General features: G+C 38.9%; 1 protein-coding gene across 1 annotated transcript; it reads right to left on the bottom strand.

Moving 5' to 3' along the window:
* Positions 1-14,054: 14,054 nt before the first annotated feature.
* On the bottom strand, positions 14,055-20,015 carry AVPR1A (arginine vasopressin receptor 1A). Its single transcript, XM_070947429.1, has 2 exons — positions 19,025-20,015; positions 14,055-14,302 (listed from the first exon to the last, which is right to left on the bottom strand). Exons 1-2 carry the CDS (start codon positions 20,013-20,015, stop codon positions 14,055-14,057), a joined length of 1,239 nt encoding a protein of 412 aa, XP_070803530.1.
* Between the last annotated feature and the right edge of the window lie 89 nt (positions 20,016-20,104).

The following is a 20,104-nucleotide window of genomic DNA, read 5'->3' on the forward strand; positions in this document are numbered from 1 at the left end:
GGATTAGAAATGTGAAATTTACACAAGCACAAAATTTAAGAGAAAATTTTTATAAAATGTTTTATAGATGGCACTTAGATCCTAAAAAATTATCACATATGTATTCTAATGTGCAAGCTAAATGTTGGAGATGTGACTGTGATGATGCAACTTATTATCATATATGGTGGACTTGTAGAAAAATCAAAGCATTTTGGATAAAGATCTGGTGGGTGATGCAGAATATTCTCAAAAAGAGATTGAAATTTACTCCACAGTTGTTTTTACTGGGTATAACTATGGACTGTACAGTTGCAGAGACTAAATTGATTTTGAACTTGATAACAGCAGCAAGATTGCTGGTAGCACAACATTGGAAGAAGGATTTTTTGCCTACTATTGAGGATTGGATATTGAAAGTGACTAATTTAGCCGAAATGGCTAAAATTTCAGCATATTTGAAAGATCACACACAAGAAAGGTACATACAGGACTGGAGAAGATGGATTGATTATATACAAAATAAGTACCAGACCAAAAAATATCAAATAGCTTATGAATGATTTTTCTTATTTGTATAAGTGTTATATAAGTGATATTAGATGTATTATGTTTAAGAAATAGGATTTTACATATGGGGGGTTAAGAAATTTTTTTTTATAGGGGTGTTAGTTTATTGATTGGTTATGCAATTTAGATTGTTGTTAAAGATCAATAGAAATACCTTGTGTTCTGCTCTGGGAAGTCGGGGAGGGGGAGGGGGGGTTGGGGGGGTTGGGGGGGTTGTGGGGAAAATATGTTTGTTTTTAAAACTTTTTCAATAAAAAAAAAAATGTTGAGCAGAAACACAGAAATAAGTGAACATTATTTCTTATTCTGAACATAAGGCCTTGATATTATTTGTTGTAGATTTCTTTCTCCACAAAGACAAATTTCAAAGTAAAAGGGATAATTTATATATTCATATATTGCATCCAGTTTACAGGCTATCTATCAAATGATGTTATTAAAGCATTATTTTACTCCAAATAAGAATATGGTACCAAGGAATGCTCTGTAACAGCAACATATAATTATTATAATCACCATGTCACAATGCCTAAAGTAGTTTCCTGTTGATATGACTTGAAGAAAACTCCCCCCTGACATTATGATTATGACTATCTGCCATTGTTTACATCTCATCACAGGCTATCCTTCCTGAAAATGTATCAGACAATGTAAATGTTATGTAAATAGGTTTTCTTGGCGGGAAATCTGAACAAACTGACCATCAGCTGATTGGCTGACCACCACAGCTGCAAGGTATATAAAGGGAGCTGTTTCCCTAGGTCAGTCGCTGGGTTCTCACCCTACAATAAAGAGCTGTTGTCACTCACTGCCTGGCTTGCTGTGTCCTCATTCACTCAACTTAACATTGGCGACGAAGGTGGGATTTGAGGCCAGAAGTCAAGGAAAGAGCTGAAGCCACAACTGAGAAAGAGCTGAAACCACGTTCCGAGAGAGACGTGGAACGCCCAAATCCAGAATCCAGCCAGGCGAGCGAGCGGAGCACCGGAGAATCATGAACGATGTCTGCCTACACACTGCCAGCGCCTTTCAATCCCAAGGAAGAAAAGTGGGGATCCTATATGTCTCAGTTCGAGTGCTTCATGGTGGCCAACGACCTGCAAGGGCTACCGGACATTCAGAAGAAGGCCCTGATCCTGAGCCACTGCGGACCACAGGTGTTCGATATGGCCGAAGTCTTATCGGAGCCGAATTCAGTCCACACCATATCATAGTAAACGCTGCAGACCCTGCTGAAAGAACTCTATGCCCCAATGCCTTCGAAGTACGTCCAGCGGTACGAGTTCCGGCAAAGGCTGCAGCAGGACAGGGAATCGATCAGCGAGTACGTCGCTGCCCTACGTAAGGCCGCAACCAGTGCGAGTACCGAGACTTGGATGAAATGCTCCTAGAGCAACTAATTTGCGGAGTGAGGGACTGCCGGCTACAAAGGAGACTACTTGCGAGATCGAACCTGACCCTGCATATCGCACTAGACGAAGCAAGAGCCCAAGAGTCATCCGTAAAGGCTGCCAAGAGACTACAGGGGACCATCCATGGCCGGACAGTGCAGAGGTCGGTGACCATGCACCGTGAAGCCGTAAGCACCGAGAGCGAAGGGGAGTCCGAGGAGGAGGTCTACCGCACAAAGCAGTCCAGGCTGGACCGACGGAGACCCAGGGATGACTGCGCCAGCTGCGGAGGACCCCACTCCCAACACAACTGAGCGCCGAGAGAAATTACAGCCAGCTTGACAAGGAGGCTCTCGCTGCCGTCTCGGGAGTAAAAAAGTTCCACGAGTACCTATTTGGGAGGGACTTTGACCTGATCACCAACCATCGCCCGCTCCTGGGTCTCATCGCAGGAGACCGACCAATACCAGCAGCCCTATCGCCCAGGATGACATGCTGGGCCATCTTCCTCGCAGCATACTCTTATCGCCTGGTACATCGACCAGGGGCAGATATGGGCAACGCCAACGCACTCAGCTGATGCCCCCTACGAGACAAGCTGGAAGACCCCACATCCGGCATCCCCATCCTGCTGATATACGTATTGGACTCGGGGCCCATTACATCAGCAGAAGTAGCGAGAGCCTCAACCAAGGACCACGTGATCTGGATGGTTGCAAGTTGGATGATGAGGGGGTGGCCAGAGAAGACTGGGGGCGGGGAATTTAAACAGTATGCGAGCAAACGGGACGAGCTAACTATGCAAGGAGGGTGTCTATTATGGGGCGATCGGGTTATTGTTCCCTTGTGCCTAAGGGAAAAAGTCTTAACACTGTTGCATGAGGGGCACCCTGGGATTGTTCGGATGAAGGGACTAGCCAGGAGCTATGTCTGGTGGCCCAACATGGATGTAGACATTACCGAGTGGGTGGGGAGATGCCAGCCCTGCCAGGAGTCTAGGCCAGATCCACCGACAGCACCGGTGAGGGAGTGGGAAAGACCCAAGGGGCCCTGGTCCAGGATCCACATAGATTTCGCTGGGCCGTTTCACGGACAGACCTTTATAGTCATAGTAGATGCATTTTCAAAGTGGCTAGAGATTAAGCTTATGAGGGCCACTACCACTGACGCAGTCATTAGGGAACTGAGATAGTTGTTCTCCACCCATGGGTTACCGGACATCCTAGTTTCGGACAACGGGCCCCAATTCACAGCCACACAATTCAAGGGGTATTTAGCGGACTTGGGGGTCAGACACATCCTCTCGGCCCCATTCCATCCGGCTAGTAATGGGCAGGCTGAGAGATTTGTAAGAACGGCCAAGGAGGTCCTCTCACGCCTAGGCCCCGGGGACTGGCAGGAAAGAATAGATCGATTTTTAACAGCCCAGCACTCCACACCTTGCACTGCCACAGGCCGAAGCCTGGCAGACCTATTAATGGGAAGGAAGCTCCGAGGGGTACTGGATAGGCTGAATCCCAACTACTCCCCTGAGATGTTCAAGGGGGGTGAGAGGAAGCTCAGGGAGTTCACAATAGGGACTCCAGTACACGCCAGGAACTATGGGAAGGGCCCACTCTGGGAGGCAGGAACAATCACAGAAATCACGGGTCCTAAATCATACAGGGTAGACATGGGGGATGGGAGAGTTTGTTGCAGGCACATAGATCAACTGAGGAGACGAGTAGCCACAGACGCCGAGGAAAACTTCAACGAACTGCTCCCTGACTACCAACCAGAACCACAAACTACATCAAGCCCGGGTACAGCGGAGGACTTAGCTGACGATGCTGGCATCCAGCACCGCCCCATCAATGAGGTCCGACCACCCGAAGAAGTCGCCGCCCACAAAGAGATCTCAAAGGTTCCATTGGCAGAGCAGGGAGAGACAGGGAGTCCCTCCGACCTGCTCGACACCTCCCCTCCAACTGAACTGCGCAGGTCGACCAGGATACATACACGCCCTAGTCACCTGAGAGACTTTGTATGCAAATAGCAACCCAAAGTGACTTCTGGGAGGGGAGGAGTGCTATGTAAATAGGTTTTCTTGGCAGGAAGTTTGAACTAACTGACCTTCAGCTGATTGGCTGACCACCACAGCTGCAAGGTATATAAAGGGAGCTGGTTCCCTAGGTCAGTCGCTGGGTTCTCACCCTACAATAAAGAGCTGTTGTCACTCACTGCCTGGCTTGTTGCGTCCTCATTCACCCAACTTAACAGTAGATCTTTTTGTTTTTAGAAGAAAGCTCCATTTTGGAAAACTGGAACTCTACTGGAATCTGAATTGTTTTAACACAAAAGACTTGTCTTGAATCTTTATACAAGAATGCTTATCTCATTGCAGAGCAAATGATGCGCGTAGGATCAGAGAGATTCTGTGAATTCATGAAGTGACAACCACTTTGAAGCAGTCATGGATAAATTGACAGCTCTCCAATATATATTTAGAAAAAAACTACTGAATACTAACTGTAGCCACTCCTGAGTAGGCATCTAGAGTCCAAAAGTAATCAATGCTTCTCTAAGATAAAATGAGGTGCTACCTATCTTGAAAGAGTGATAGTACACCTTCTCTTTAACAGACCATTTCAGAATGCTTCTTTTTGAGGGAAAGTTTTGCAAGGGATGGGAAGATAGTTACAAAAGTCCTGGAAGTAAAATTTCTATCACTTTCACTTAAACTGAGATGTAGAGAAACAGGTTCGTGGATAACATACTGTATACTGGTAGTTTGATAAGGAAATGTAGTTCTCCTTCTCTTGATATAACTCTTGGTGGTGTTTGATATCATTGATAATGGTACATCCATGGCCCACCTGCAAAGATGGAAGTACTTCTCTTCAACATAGGGTAAACAATTGAGACTCTGGGGTACCAGGATTCAGTCCTTTTCTCCCTGTTATTCCATTTAAATGAAATTTTGGGAGAGTACATTTGCAGGGAGGTATTATTAATATGCTCATAAAACTGTGCACTGCCACTCAGGTTGCAGAAATGCTGTGGATGCCTTGCATGAGTGTTGAGTTAGTGTCTAAAAGGTATGAAAGGCTAGTTGGTGAATTTAGGCTAGGTTTATCTCCAACAAGACAGAGGTGCCATTCCAGAAACTTTGGTTCTAGTGTTAGCAGAAGATAAGAAGTAGTACAGATAGTCCTCGACTTATGACTACAATTGAGCCCAACATTTCTGTTGCTAAGTGAAACATTTGTTAAGTGAATTTTTGCCCCATTTTACAATCTTTCTTGCCTCAGTTAAGTGAATCACTGCAGTTGTTAAGTTAGTAATATGGTTATTAAGTGCATCTGGCTTTCTTGTAAGATCACAAAAGGTGATCATATCATCCCGGGGCACTGCAATGGTAATAAATGAGTCAGCTGCCACGCATCCGAATTTTGATATGACCATGGAGTTGCTGCAATGGTTGTGTGAAGAATAGTCACAAGTCACTTTTTTTCAGTGCTGTTGTAACTTTGAACAGTCACTAAATGAATTGTTGTAAGTCGAGGACTACCTGGATGGATATACCATTTCAAAATGAACATAAGGATCTGCATGATTGAATGTCTTTCCTTGTAAATCCTCTTCATCATTATCTCTGCATTAGACTTCAGCTATATCAGAGGAAAACTTGAATTTATTCACACAAAAAACCAAAAAATTTTAGAGGTAGGGAACAGTCAGCTATATAATTGTTCAAATGTAAAGATCAGTTTGTATTGTATAAATGGCTCCTTGTCGTGCAAATAAAATTTGCAGTAAAAAAACCCCTGCAGTATTAGATGGAAGGTCACTTTTAATGTGAAGTTATGTTTGCTGATCCCTGGGGAGGCTTTACTCTGCAGTTCTAGTCTGGCTTTGATACAAAATAGAAAGGTTGTTAAAAAATAAATGAAGAATTACTGTGAATTTGTAACGAAAGCTGCTCTAGGTAGGGACTACACCTTTGTTGTGGGTTTTTTGTTGTTGTTTTTTGCTTTAAAAGGCAAAATGGTATTCCATCTGGATTTGTCTTTTTTCTTTCACAATGGGTTATAAATAATAAGTTACAAGTTATTAAAACTAATTAAGAATTACTGCTTGAGTTTTAAAATCCAGTTTTCATGAAATATGCTTATTGCTAAGTAGACTAATATAACAGAAATGACAGTATATATTGGGGGGAAATTTAAAGTGTTCAATGTTCTAAGCTCAGAAAAACTTTTAAATGTTTCAAGTGACCTAGATCAGCAGTCCCCAACTTTGTGTCTTGGCATCCTGGCTGGGGGTGGGGAGAAGGGAACCGGCCACACGAGTGGCAGGTCAGCATGCATGCACACATGCGTGCCACTTGACTTTGCACAAGGATGGGACGGTGTACATGCAAGCCCAGCTCGAGTTGTGCAAGTTGAGCTATGCATGCATATGAATGCATGCCAGCACACCATTCGTGCAAGTCAAGCTGCTCTTGCATGCATGCATGGCGACCTAACACTTGCACGGTTCGCTTCCAAATAAGCCATGACCTGGTAGTGGATTGCGGCCTAAGTGTGGGGACCCCTGATCTAGATTCTAACGGAACAAAGTTGATAACAGGTGCCATATGTACAATTTAATTTCAAAGTTTTTTTTTTTTTTTTTTTTGTCAATCAACCATTCACTCTAAGGACTATGCTGCATGCTATTTATTTTCTACTTAACTTGTAGAAAAATTGACCAATGTTTTTATTTTATTTTGTTTAAAATTATCATAGTAAACACCAGAAGTAACAGTAAAGCAGTTTTGCAATCAGAATCTGCATCTAACAATCAGAGAGCTTTGAGCAGAGTCAAATAGCAGGAAATAAATTCATTTAACACAAACTGGAACAAAACAGATGTAGTCCTTGACTTACAACAGTTCATTCAGTTACCGTTCAAAGTTACAGCACTAAAAAAGATGATTTACAACCTTTTTTCACACATACGACTATTATAATATCCCTGTGGTCACATGATCAAAATTCAGACGGGTGGCAACTGACTCACATTTATGACAGTTGCAATGTCCTGGAGTCGTGTGATCTCGCCTTTTATACCCTTCTGAGAAACAAAGTTAATGGGGAAGCCAGATTCACTTAACAACTGTATTGCTAACTTAACAACTACAGTGATTCACTTAACAACTGTGACAAGTAAAATAGGGCAAATGTCTCACTTAGGAACAGAAATTTTGGGCTCAATTGAGGTTGTAATTTGAGGACTACGTGCAATAAGCAGAAAAAGTATAATACGTGGTTTGAAGTTTCTTTCTACTGTGTATACAGTGCATGCTTTTAGATGTGGCAGTCTGCCTGTAAAGCTCAACAAAGGATCAAATGAACATACAGGGTTGACATTTAATAACTTACAACCTCAACAGCAAAGTTATAATTTTAACATACAAAAGTATTCAATGTATATTTTTAGAATGGGCAGTTTGTGAAAAATATTGCAAAAAGAAAGGAGAAGAGAAAAGGGGATAGGAATGCTACATTATAAGCCATTAATTGTAATATTCCAGTAGCAAATAATTTAAAAACATCAGTAAATTTACCTACTGGGCAAACAAAGTTTTAATTAATGTCCAAAATGTTTCTTTTAAACGTCTAAACATGCATACAAAGTCTCTTAATTCTCTCTATATAAGATGCAGTTAAGAGCAGAGAAATGGAATATGTGCCTACTTCATTTTTAATGCATTCCCCAAGCCTCTGTTTTAAGAATTAAAAAAGGGCAAACACAATTGCAGGATACTGCAATATTGGAAACAAAGTGAAATAAAATTCCCCACTTGTTAGGAGCTTGAGGCAGAACTTCAAAACCCTGGGTGTTGTGTTTTAAACTTAGAATACTTAAAACAGCAAGTTTTAAGCATGGAAATGTTTGCACATTTTTAATAGCAAGCAATAATCAATTTCAACCAACATATATAAATAGCCATAATCCCAGTCATATATTTCAATTAAAGCCTCATTGGTAAATTCTTTTACTAGTTTAAACAGTATGTACATGATACTAACATATAGATTAACAGTAAAAAAACTAGAGAATGTTGGCATTTCAATGCCATATTTAGGAACAAGACAAGGATGCCCTTTGTCTCCATTATTGTTTATTTTGACTTTGGAATTTTTGTTAAGTAAGATACGTGGAACAGACAAAATAAGTGGAATTAAGATTAGGCAGTATGACTATAGATTACGAGCATTTGCAGACGACTTGGTTGTTACTTTAACCCAACCATTACAGTCGGTTGTAGTTTTAATGGATGTAATTAATCAATATGGACAAGTATCTGGATTTAAAATAAATGCAGGGAAAATGAAGATAATAACTAAAAATATGACTATAAATCAATAAGAATTAGAAAGACAAACAGGATTTGAAATTGTAAAAAAAGTTAAGTATTTAGGGGTTTATATTATGACATCAAATGCGAAATTATTTAAGAATAATTATGATCCGTTGTGGCAAAAAATACAGAGAGAGATGGAAAACTGGAAAAAATTACAATTATCCTTGTTAGGAAGAATAGCAGCAGTAAAAATGAATGTTTTGCCTAAGTTTTTGTTTCTTTTTCAAATGATACCAATACTTAAAAAATGAGAATTTGAAGATATGGCAGAAGGGTATTAATAATTTTGTTTGGGCAGGGAAGAGACCGAGAATAAAACAAAAAATAATGCAGGATACACGTGAAAGAGGAGGCCTCAAAATGCCTAACTTAAGACTTTATTATGAGGCAGCTGTTCTATCAGCAATGAGTGATTGGATGAATTTAACAGAAGAAAGAATATTGAATATTGAGGGATATGATTTGGGTTACGGGTGACATGCTTATTTATTATATGATAAGAAAGTGGACAAGACTTTTAAAAGTCATATATTAAGGAATGCTCTATTGCGTGTCTGGAAAAAGTACAAGTATAAACTAAACGAGAAGTTACCATTATGGGCAATACCCAGACACGCGATAGAGAATATAAGTGTAGAGCAAAGGCAGGATGTGATTACATATAAAAAGCTTCTTAACAAGGAAAGAGGTATACTACAATTAAAATCTTTGAATCAATTAAGAGAAGAAAAGACAATTCGAACATGGTTTCAATATGTACAGTTGCAAGCTAGATGGAGAGAAGACCAGAAAATTGGTTTTCTGCAAAATGAGAACTTGGTAAAACAGATTAGAGATCAAAGTCAAATGCATATAAAAAGGTTGTATAATGCATTGGTAGAAATAGATTCAGAAACGGAGTTAGTCAAGGACTGTATGATAAAGTGGGCACAAAATATTGAAGAACCAATAATGATGGAAACATGGGAAAAAATATGGGTTAGAAATGTGAAGTTCACGCAAGCCCAAAACTTAAGAGAGAATTTTTATAAAATGTTTTAGAGATGGCATCTGGATCTTAAAAAGCTAGCCTGTATGTATCCAAGTGTGCAACCTAAGTGTTGGAGATGTGAATGTGATGATGCCACGTTTTATCATATATGGTGGACATGTAAAAAAAATTAAGGCATTTTGGATAAAAATATGGTGGATTATCCAAAATATTCTCAAAAAGAAGATAAAATTTACTCCAGTTTTTTTTGTTAGGCATAATTACAGATTGTACTGTTATAGAGACTAAATTGATTTTAAATTTAATAACAGCAGCCAGACTCTTGGTGGCACAGTACTGGAAGAAGGAAGACTTGCCTACTATTGAAGAATGGACATTAAAAGTAGTGAATTTAGCAGAGATGGCTAAAATTTCAGCATATTTGAAGGACCATTCAAATGAAAGATATATATTGGAATGGAGAAGATGGATTGACTATATTCAAAACAAATATCAGACTAAAAAGTTTCAAATAGCTTATGAATGAAATCTATATTTCCTTTTTGAATATGTTTAGTTAGTTGAAAGGGGAGTTAAAGAGCAAGGGGGAGTTTGGAGACCACAGAAAGTTAGCTTATTTTGGCTTATGTTTGTTATGCTATACCCTGTTTTTGTTCTGGGAAGTCCAGGGGATGGGTGTCGGGGGGGAGAGGGGTGGGAGGGAGAGGGGAGATGGGGGATGAGAGGGGGGGAAATTGTTGTAATGATTGTTAAAAAATTTTAAATAAAAAAAATGCCATATTTAAGTTTACCAAATGTAATTCTTGAACATGATTTATCTAATTCACATATATCCTATCACACTGGTGAAATCCAATTTTTTTTATTACCGGTTCTGTGGGCGTGGCTTGGTGGACATGGTGTGGCTTGGTGAGCATGGCAGGGGAGGATACTGCAAAATCTCCATTCCCACCCCACTCCAGGGGAAGGATATTGCAAAATCTCCATTCCCACCCCACTCTGGGGCCAGCCAGAGGTGGTATTTGCCGGTTCTCCGAACTACTCAAAATTTCCGCTACCTGTTCTCCGAACTGCTCAAAATATCTGCTACTAGTTCTCCAGAACCTGTCAGAACCTGCTGGATTTCACTCCTGTCCTATCGGTGAGAACCAATTTGGTGTGGTGTTAAGGAACCAGGCTAGAAACCAAGAGACCATGAGTTCTAATCCTGCCTTAGGCACAAGGATTTAAATCACTTTCTCTCAGCCCTTGGAAAGAGGCAATGGTAAACCATTTCTGAAAAACCTTGTCAAAAAAACTTTAGGAAAGCATCCAGGCAATTTCCAAGAATAGGATAAAACTGAATGGAAGAATAAAAAATATACCATATATGCATACAAACAAATATTATAATTTTAAAAATATGTTCTATATGAACAATTTTCTTCAGGATACATTTTCAGTTTAGTTACCTTTAACCTATGTTCTTTTCTTCCCCACCATTTATTTATTTATTTGTCAAGAATGTATTAGGTAATTTATATAATTATAAGCATGAATTGAATATATAAAATAGATACAAGTAGAGGAAACATTAGGACAGGGACAGTAGGCACGCTGGTGCTATTATGCACGCCCCTTACAGACCTCTTAGGAATGGGGTGAGGTCAACAGTAGATAGTCTTAAGTCAAAATTTTGGGGGTTTTGGGATGAAACCACAGAATCAGGTAGTATATTCCAGGCATTGACCGCTCTGTTGCTGAAGTCATATTTTCTGCAATCGAGTTTGGAGCAGTTCACTTTAAGTTGAAAAATGATATCTCAAAATGTAGAATGAGTTGAGTGAATACAATATTAAGGCTTATTGTCTATTGTCTGACAACTTATTCTCTGTCATCCAGGTCATGGTTATCCCAAAAGTGCTTTTTCAAGATGCAATTGGACTTTCTGGTTTTTCTTTGAAGACATTTTGCTTCTATTCCAAGAAGCTTCTTTAGCTCTGGTTGAAATGTCTTCAAAGAAAAAACAGAGTCTAGTTGCATCTTGAAAAAGCACCTTTGGGATTAAGGTTTATTAACTCGTTGTTAAAAAAAAAAAAGAGTCCAAATTCTAATGGAATTTATTAAGGTCAAGAAAAATTAACAGGTTAAAAGAGACTGAAGAAATAAACAGTATTGTCAGTTGTTGCATCTAAATTTATATGAAAGTCTATTGGGCATATAATGGTTTGAGAAAACTTAATATGCCCTTTTGGTACACATTTAAACACCTTTAACAAGCAAAATGACAAAGTCAGGATAATTATACCACATTGCAAAGTAACTAGTAATGTAGGAAAAATATCATAAATATCAGTTAAATATTTAATTTTGCATTAAAACTATCTGGAAAACCTCTGCCTCTTCCCCTTCTGTCACTTTAGTTACTTGGCCTGGCAATATTGTTTGTGTTCTACTATCTAAATAAAAGTCACCAGAATATTGTTGTTGCAAAAGCGAGTTGTGCTGCTTTTCTACTTTTTTTTTTTTTTTTTAAATTTGATTTATATGCCGCCCTTCTTCGGAGACTCAGGGCGGCTTACAATGCGTTAAGCAATAGCCTTCATACTTTTGTATATTTATACAAAGTCAGCTTATTGCCCCCACAAACTGGGTCCTCATTTAACTTACCTTAGAAAGGATGGATATATATATATTCCGCCGCGCCTTAAAGACCTTACTATTTCACCAGGCCGGCCTGGCCTAATTTTCCCCCTCTTTTATAAACGATTTTTAAAATTCTAAATATCTTTTAGTATTTTATATATTCAATTTTAAATTGGTTTTAAAGTTTGGGGTTTTAAATTTGTCGGGGCCAAAATTATTTAATTTGATTTTACTCTATTTTTAAATTTTGTATTGTATGTGTTTTTATTGTTTGGCTGTGCACTGCCCTGAGTCCTTCGGGAGTAGGGCGGTATAGAAATCTAATAAAATGAAAAAAAAAAATGAAATATATATATATATATATATATATATATATATATATATATATATATATCTTTTTTCTTTTTTCATAGGCTTTTATGAAAGAATATGCATATATATATATATATATATATATATATATATATATATATATATATATACTTATATGTGCCACAGAGATGTAATGAGAACCAATAAAAAAATAAAGTGACAGCCTGTGATTTTAAAAATTACCTATGGTACAATAAATAAAGTATATTTCTTTTCCAATCATATAATGCCACTGATCCAAGTTTCAGCTGAGCCACTAATGAAAGTGTGTTCTATTCTAAAAAATATACAAAGAAATATGAAAGAACTACCTGCTTCTAGAGGCCTCTTAACCAAACACATTCTTTTTTTAAAATTTGGTCCTCCAAACTGCCACCTGCCTTCCAGTCTCAAGCACAAAGAATTGTACCACCAGCCAATCAGTGTATGAACCTCATTTGTCATAGGAATGGACTTATATGTGCATATGATGTGTGGTCTCTCTTGAGTAGTGCCAGTTCAATCAAATGAACCACTGATGTCAGCCGATGCCAATATAAAAAGTAAACTTCTTAATATATCACTGGCCAGCCTTCTAAATTCTAATTTTAGATTGATAAAAGAAACTTTTATTCTTTTGCTGTCAGAATAACAATGATTTTTTTCTGACACTTTTAAGTTGATAAAGCCCTGTTATAAATATGTCCATGCACCTACTTAAATATAAAGATAGTCACTAGCAAGCAATTTATTACATACTATATTACAAATGATATAAACATTCAATGGGTTCCCTTAAAGAATCCAATACTTTATATTGTTTTTTCTGTTTCTCAGAATAGCTTAAAACTTTCCATAGTATTTCATTATTGAAAAATCAATATTGGTTTGGTGTTCCACAGTTATTTGTCATCTACATAGCTTTAGATCAGGCCCATTCATTGTTTCCAATAGGATTTTGATACAGGTAGTCCTTCACTTGCAACAGTTCATTTAATGACTGTTACTACAGCACTGAAAAAAGTGACTTATGACTGTTTTTCACGCAATCGTTGCAGCATCCCCATGGACATGTGATCAAAATTCAGATGCTTGACAACTGACTCATATTTATGATGGTTATGACAATGTCCCAGGATCATGTGACCACCTTTTACAACTTTCTGAAAGTAAAGTCAAAGGGGAAGCCATATTCACTTAATAACCGTGTTACTAACTTAACAATTGCAGTGATTCATTTAACAACTGTGGCAAGAAAAGTTGTAAAATGGGGCAAAATTCACTTAACAACTGTCTCACTTAGCAACAGAAATTTTGGACTCAATTGCAGTCATAAATCAAGGACTACCTATAAATGGTTGATCATAGAGTTAAGTACTGTATTTAGTCATTTTTTGAAAGATTAGGATGTTCCTCAGCAAGACTTTTGAGGGGACTGGGCAAATATTTTTAGAGAGTGGTAGCCATTACTTCATAGAATGCTGTACCTCACTAAGGATTAATGCCAAGGTTTATAATTGTCTGTCTGGAAAAATATTGCATGTTGTCTGATTTTCCATCAATATCATTGACTACATGTTCACATATATTTTTACATATTAATTGGTAGCTTTCATTAACATAAAATGGTAACTTTTTTGCCAATTGATTACTTTATTGATCATATGATACTTGGTAGCTAAAGTGCTGTTTTGGCACTCAAAGAGATATCAGTATTTTATCAATGGCCTAGAAAGAAATTGAAATGGTTAATAAATCATGATAAATTTGGTGATTTTCTCCATGTATCCAAACTGTTTGTTGGACTTATATTATTAGTGAAAGAAGTCTGTCTTCTGCTGATGCTCTCAGTATCTTCTTTATTCAATCTTTTTCGACAACACAAGAAACTCTGCAAGAAGTCTTGTAGGAGGTGCCCACTGAAAAACATGTAGATCCACGGATTGCAACAACTGTTCAAGCAGGCCAAAAGGGCAGTCACTGTAATTGCTACATCCTCTGAATCTGTTGAGAAAAAGTAGAGCATTATTTAACAAAGACCTACAATTTAGTATGCTAATATTTCTTTAAAAGAAAAATCTAAGAAAAATCTGCATTAAATTTTGTAAGATTATAATTCTGCATTACATTTTCAAAGGTAAACAGGTATTTATACTCCATTCAAAATATTCCTTCAGTAAAGTTGCTCTAATAACCACAATATGTCCATGTTAGGCTTCTGGCTGCAATTTGTGGTATTAAGCTGGGATATTAGAGGAACTGCCTCTCTGAAGCTACTTGCCCCATCATTCTGGCAGGAAGGGCACATTCTGGGTCCTGCTGAATCAAAACAGTCATTTGGAAGGATCAGGCAGGGCTTCTTTATTGCAGCATTTGGTCACCATTCCATCCAAAATCAGACTGGGGCCATCCCTGCTAGCCCTCTCTTTTCTCCTCCCAGGAAGACAGTTCTTATTCTGTTGCCTGCCCAGAGTTGCTTTCTTAGATGGGTGGCCATATAAATTCAATAAACAAAACAAATAAATAAAATGACTAAGCTACTGGATCATACTGAATGTGTCGTCCATCACAACAGATTCACACATTCTGTTTTTGTCTTACCTACCTTTTGGTCCTTTCACTATACTTTTATTTTATTTATGGTTTAGGAGCAGATTACTTTGATTTACAATTATAACTCGACTTGACAAAAGTTATAGAACTCTATCATTTATTATATCTAGCCACACTTGGAATACTGCATCCAGTTTTGGTCACCATGATGTAAAAAAGATGTTAAAACTCTAGAAAGTGCAACAAAGATGATTAGGGGACTGGAGGCTAATACATATAAAAAACAGTTGCTGGAATTGGGTATATCTAGTTTAATGAAAAGAAGGACTCGGGGTGACATGATAGCAGTGTTCCAATATCTCAGGGGTTGCCACAAAGCAGAGGGAGTGAAGCTATTCTCCAAAGCACCTGAAGGCAGGACAAGAAGCAATTGATGGAAACTAATCAAGGAGAGAAGCAACTTAGAACTAAGGAGAAATTTCCTGACAGAACAATTAATCAGTGGAACAACTTGCCTCCAGAAGTTGTAAATGCTCCAACACTGAAAGTTTTTGAGAAGAGATTGGACAACCATTTGTCTGAAATGATAGAGTTTCCTGCCTGAGCAGAGTGTTGGACTGAAGGCCTCTAAGGTCCCTTCCAACTCCAATCCTATCCTATCCTATTCTTTGTGGCTTGTTCATAGATTTAGTACATTTTACATTTATAACACACACAGATCAAAAACAAATTTACAGAAAATATCAGGCCTACTATGAAGATGACCAAGGTGACTACCAAAAACAATATACTGCTGAGAAGAAAGCAGCCATAATTTCCATCTTCCATGCAACTCAGATGACTTCCAGGGAACTGTCCTATTGCTAATATTAAAGCTTCTGCTGTAAAGCTTGCTTAGAGGATAGGAACTTCCTCTAAGAATACAAGACTCAGTGCCAATTTTTTTTTAAATAAAAAAGATTCTCCATCGTTCAGTTAATAATGTGCAAGTCAGCTAACCATGGGCAAATTTGGGATGAACTAGCTAAAACAGACACGATATTGTATATCATCACAAATAACAAATGGCTATCCATAACCTTGAAATTAAAGAATCATTTGAATTTATTGTAGAACAGAATAATTCAGACTGTAAAATTGGTTTAATATTGCTTACAGTAACAAAGTACATTTAATATTGCTTACAGTAACAAAGTCAGTATTAGTATGTGGTCATTTAGAAAGCAAATATTCCTTGTGGCATCTTTTACTGTAAATTCAAGTGGAAATGCAAGATAGAGAAGTTGAGATCTTTTTTCAGAGCAGAAATTGTGAGAATGGCATTTATGCTTGAATTCCCCTTACTCTGGTAAACCAATGAGATGATAATGAACTTTCTAGTTTTGCTATTTATTGTGGGAGATTAAAACAAAACAATGAAGAGGAAAATGATCACACAGATACTGGATATTTTTTCATTAATTTTGTTTGAGAAAATATTTCATCTCATCAGTTTAAAGGACAGCACATATTTCTTATTAAATCTAAATTCAATATTATTAAATATTAAATGCAGCTGGCTGATTGTGATTAGTTGTTAAATTTTCAGCATTTTACAAATAGCCAAACTTTTTGGGCTATGTAGCCAAAAACAGACACCAGTGAATTCAACAGAGTTTAGTCTCAATTAATTTGTACAGGGGTATCATCCTATCAGGTAAAGTGTAGGCTTCTATTAGATGTATATTTCCAGGCAGAAAGATTTTTTTTATATACAGTGGCAGTTCTATGCATTGGTATATAACAATGAAAAATATCAATATATATTCCTGCTTTAAAATCTACACAAGTTACTGTGTTTTCCTCACACGTTATATAGGAAAGAAATATATAAAACAGAATTTTTTAATGTTTAAACGTTGGTGGTTTAAACTCAATGCAAATGAGTTTAAACTCAGTGCAAGTAAGTGGGGGGTTTGCTCCCTGTTTATATACAGTATTTTGCTCTGCCAGTGTTTGTGGGGTGTATTTTTCTCCTTGGTAATTCCTTGATTAGGGTATTGTTTTTTGCTGAACAGCCCACTCACTAGCACTGAAGGTGTTACTATCTGGGTAATGAAACACCCTCAAGCAAATAAACCCCATGCTCACTAGCAAATGTTACCTAGTTAGATAACTAAATGTCTGCAAACAAACAACCAAGCTCAGAGAGCACGAAAACTTGAAAACTTCAAATTTGAGCTACACATATTCTGTTCTTTTGGAACACTCTATTATAAAATCCTATGACACTGATATTTAAGCTTGTTGACATGTGTAAGGTAATTTCCAATATCTTCCAAAAACCCTGAACAAGGTTACAGACATATGTACTGATGCACAGCATTTAAATTTTAGGCTGAAACCCTAGCACATTTATTCATAAAGACCACCTGAAATACATATGGAAATGTGCATAAAATTATATTATATATATATTAAAAAGAGTTAGCTAAATCCTATCCTGAATTTAATAGGGGGAAAAATAGTTTACGCAAAATCATAGTACAAGAGAATCCTGAAAGTTCTGACACTTTTAGTTTGATACTGGGTTTTAATTTGGTAATACTGGGTTCCTTGAACCAATCTATTTATTTCTAAGTGAACTGCAGTAAATGTAAGACTTGGAAGTTATGGTGCATTTAATTTTATGATGCATCCCCATTTAGTCAGGATTACAATTGAATGACCATTAAGATGAGATATTAAATGAGTCTCTTTAGATTTATTTTCAGAACACTTTTTCAAAGAAAGTCTCAAAATATATCATGTAAAAAGCTATATATTTACTAGGTCCTCTTGAAATGCAAACATGGTAAAACTGAATGCTGTTTCCAACACTGAAATAAATGAGAGTAATAAATGAGAGGCACCAAAAAATTACACACATTCAAGACAATAGCATTCTGCTTTAAAAAAAAATTGTGTTAAGTGGAATGTAGGCTTGGAATCCTGTTGAGAAAGGGTCACCAACCAACAGATGATGCCATCTTCTACTCCCCCTGAGCCCTGGCAAACATATTTTGTTTGTTTTCTGGCTTAACCATTGCTTTCTGGTTTGCCTGATTCACTTTACTTTTCCTAGGCAGCTTGATTAGCTGTTGAGCAAAGAAACAGTAACTTCCCCTCAACTGAGTAAATGTTTGCTCCCCTGCTGATCTCTGATCTAGGCTGCTGTTGCATGGTATTCCACTCAGCATATCAGGGCAATAATATTTGCCTGATGTGCTGAAGATTAATGGCTCAAAATCTGGCTTTTAAAATTTACTATTTCTCTTTTTCTGAGATGCTCACTTTTCAGTTGAGCAGATTTTTTTTAAGAGAAGCCTACCAGTTAAATGCTAGAATATTTTTCTTTTCTTTTCTACCCGCTCCCAAATGAACCAGCTGAATAAATACTGCAAGGTGACTTTTTGCAGTAATATTCATCCGGGCTGAGGACTGGGATGAAATCCTTCTAGGATGAAATCCTTTGAGGAATGGGAAAAAATCATGAAACAGTACATAGGTTAGCTGGTTCACAAAGGCAGTTGAATAGTAAGAGACATACGGGTATATAAACTTATATAACATATGTATAAATTTTCCTATGTTTCAAATCAAGACATTCTTAATATCACACAAATATTGCTGAGGGAGTTATGTAACAATAGCTGCAACAAACATTGTACCAAACTGGGAAAGTGCAAAAAATATATTTTTTCATTTTAAAGCTTCTTGTTCTGCTTACTTTTATGAACATTTTGATGCTTTAACTTTGTATATATGGATTTAATTTGCATATGGTTTTATATGAACCAGTACGCATATGCAAGTATATACGTTCACAGAAAAGAAAGCATCTGCAATTGCTTTCCTGGCCCAGAAAGTTGGAAGTGCAACAGAGCAGGATAATAGTTTAGGAGGGGAGAGAGACAGAGGGGGAGGAAGAATGGTGCCTGGCTGCTTCCAAAGTGTCCCAAATTGGGCAGAATTTTCTTAATTTGGATTAAAAGCCATCTGGCATCAGCAAAGGTGAAGAACAGCTTAAAAGTGCAGTGCAGCTATGTTTTAAGCATCTTGCAAGGGCCCAAGCGAATGGCTTTTGTCTGGAGTCATATGCCAGGGAGCCAGATACTAGACAGGATCAGTAGCTGATCTGACCACAGTACCTACCCTGCCAGGAGGCGTGGTCGTCCCAGACGGAACGCATCTGCACCGAGAAGAAAGGGGCCCAACACACAATATAAGCCGAAATGATCACGAAGGTCATCTTGACGGTGCGGATCTTGGCGCGCGAGATACTTTTGACGCTGCTGACCTGAGGCGTGAAGAGCAGCCCCTTGCGCAGGGCGCCCTCGTGTGGCGGAGCCCACTCTCGCTTCTGCCGCCGCGTCTTGTCCCGGACGTTGCTCCAGATGTGGTAAGAGATGAAGCCGTAGCAGGTGGCCAGGATGAGGACGGGCGCCACGAAAATACTGCCGGCCATCCAAGTGATGTAGGCGCGAGCCCCCCACGGCTTGATGAAGTGCGCCCAGCAGTCATAGACCTGCGAGCCGCTCTCCACCTCGCTGAGGGAGAAGATGAAGTACTGGGGGACGCTGAGCAAGAAACTGAGCGCCCAGGCGGCCGCGATCATGCAGCGGGAGCGCTTGCTCGGCTGCTGGAGCGTCTTGAGCGGGTGGCACACGGCGATGTACCGGTCGGCCGTCATCACCACCAACATGTACGCCGAGGCGAACATGCCGAAGACCTGCAGGTGTTTCACCACGCGGCAGAGCCCGTCGGGCCCATGGAAGCGGTGCGTGACTTCCCAGCAAAGTTGGGGCAAGATCTGGAAGAAAGCTACCGCCAGGTCGGCCAGGCTCAGATGCCGGATGAAAAGATGCATGCGGGATGCCTTTTTGCGCGGCGTGTGATGCAGCGCTAGCAGCACGAAAAAGTTGCCCAGCACAGCTAAGGCGAAGGTCAGAGCCAGGACGGCAATCTCCAGCTTGGCCAGGTCTTCGTCCCGCCCGTAGGGGTCTCTGCTTCCGTTGCCTTTGCTCCCTGACCACGCCGCGTCCACGCCGCCCTCGGAGCCGTCTACCTTCCCGAGCGAGTCACGGCTCCAATTCCACGCAGGCGTCGTCCAAGCTGAGCCGCCAGGACGGTTGCTGGACGGCATGGCGCCGCTTTGCTTTTCAGTTCTCTCGGTGCGCTTTCCCGCCTTTAATTTCTTCGCGGCTGGCGAAAATCGATGCGCCTCTCTTTCTT

The sequence above is a fragment of the Pituophis catenifer genome, unplaced genomic scaffold (assembly GCF_029215685.1).
Source record: "Pituophis catenifer annectens isolate HBS135680 unplaced genomic scaffold, rPitCat1.0.hap2 SCAF_7, whole genome shotgun sequence".
Lineage (NCBI taxonomy): Eukaryota > Metazoa > Chordata > Lepidosauria > Squamata > Colubridae > Pituophis > Pituophis catenifer.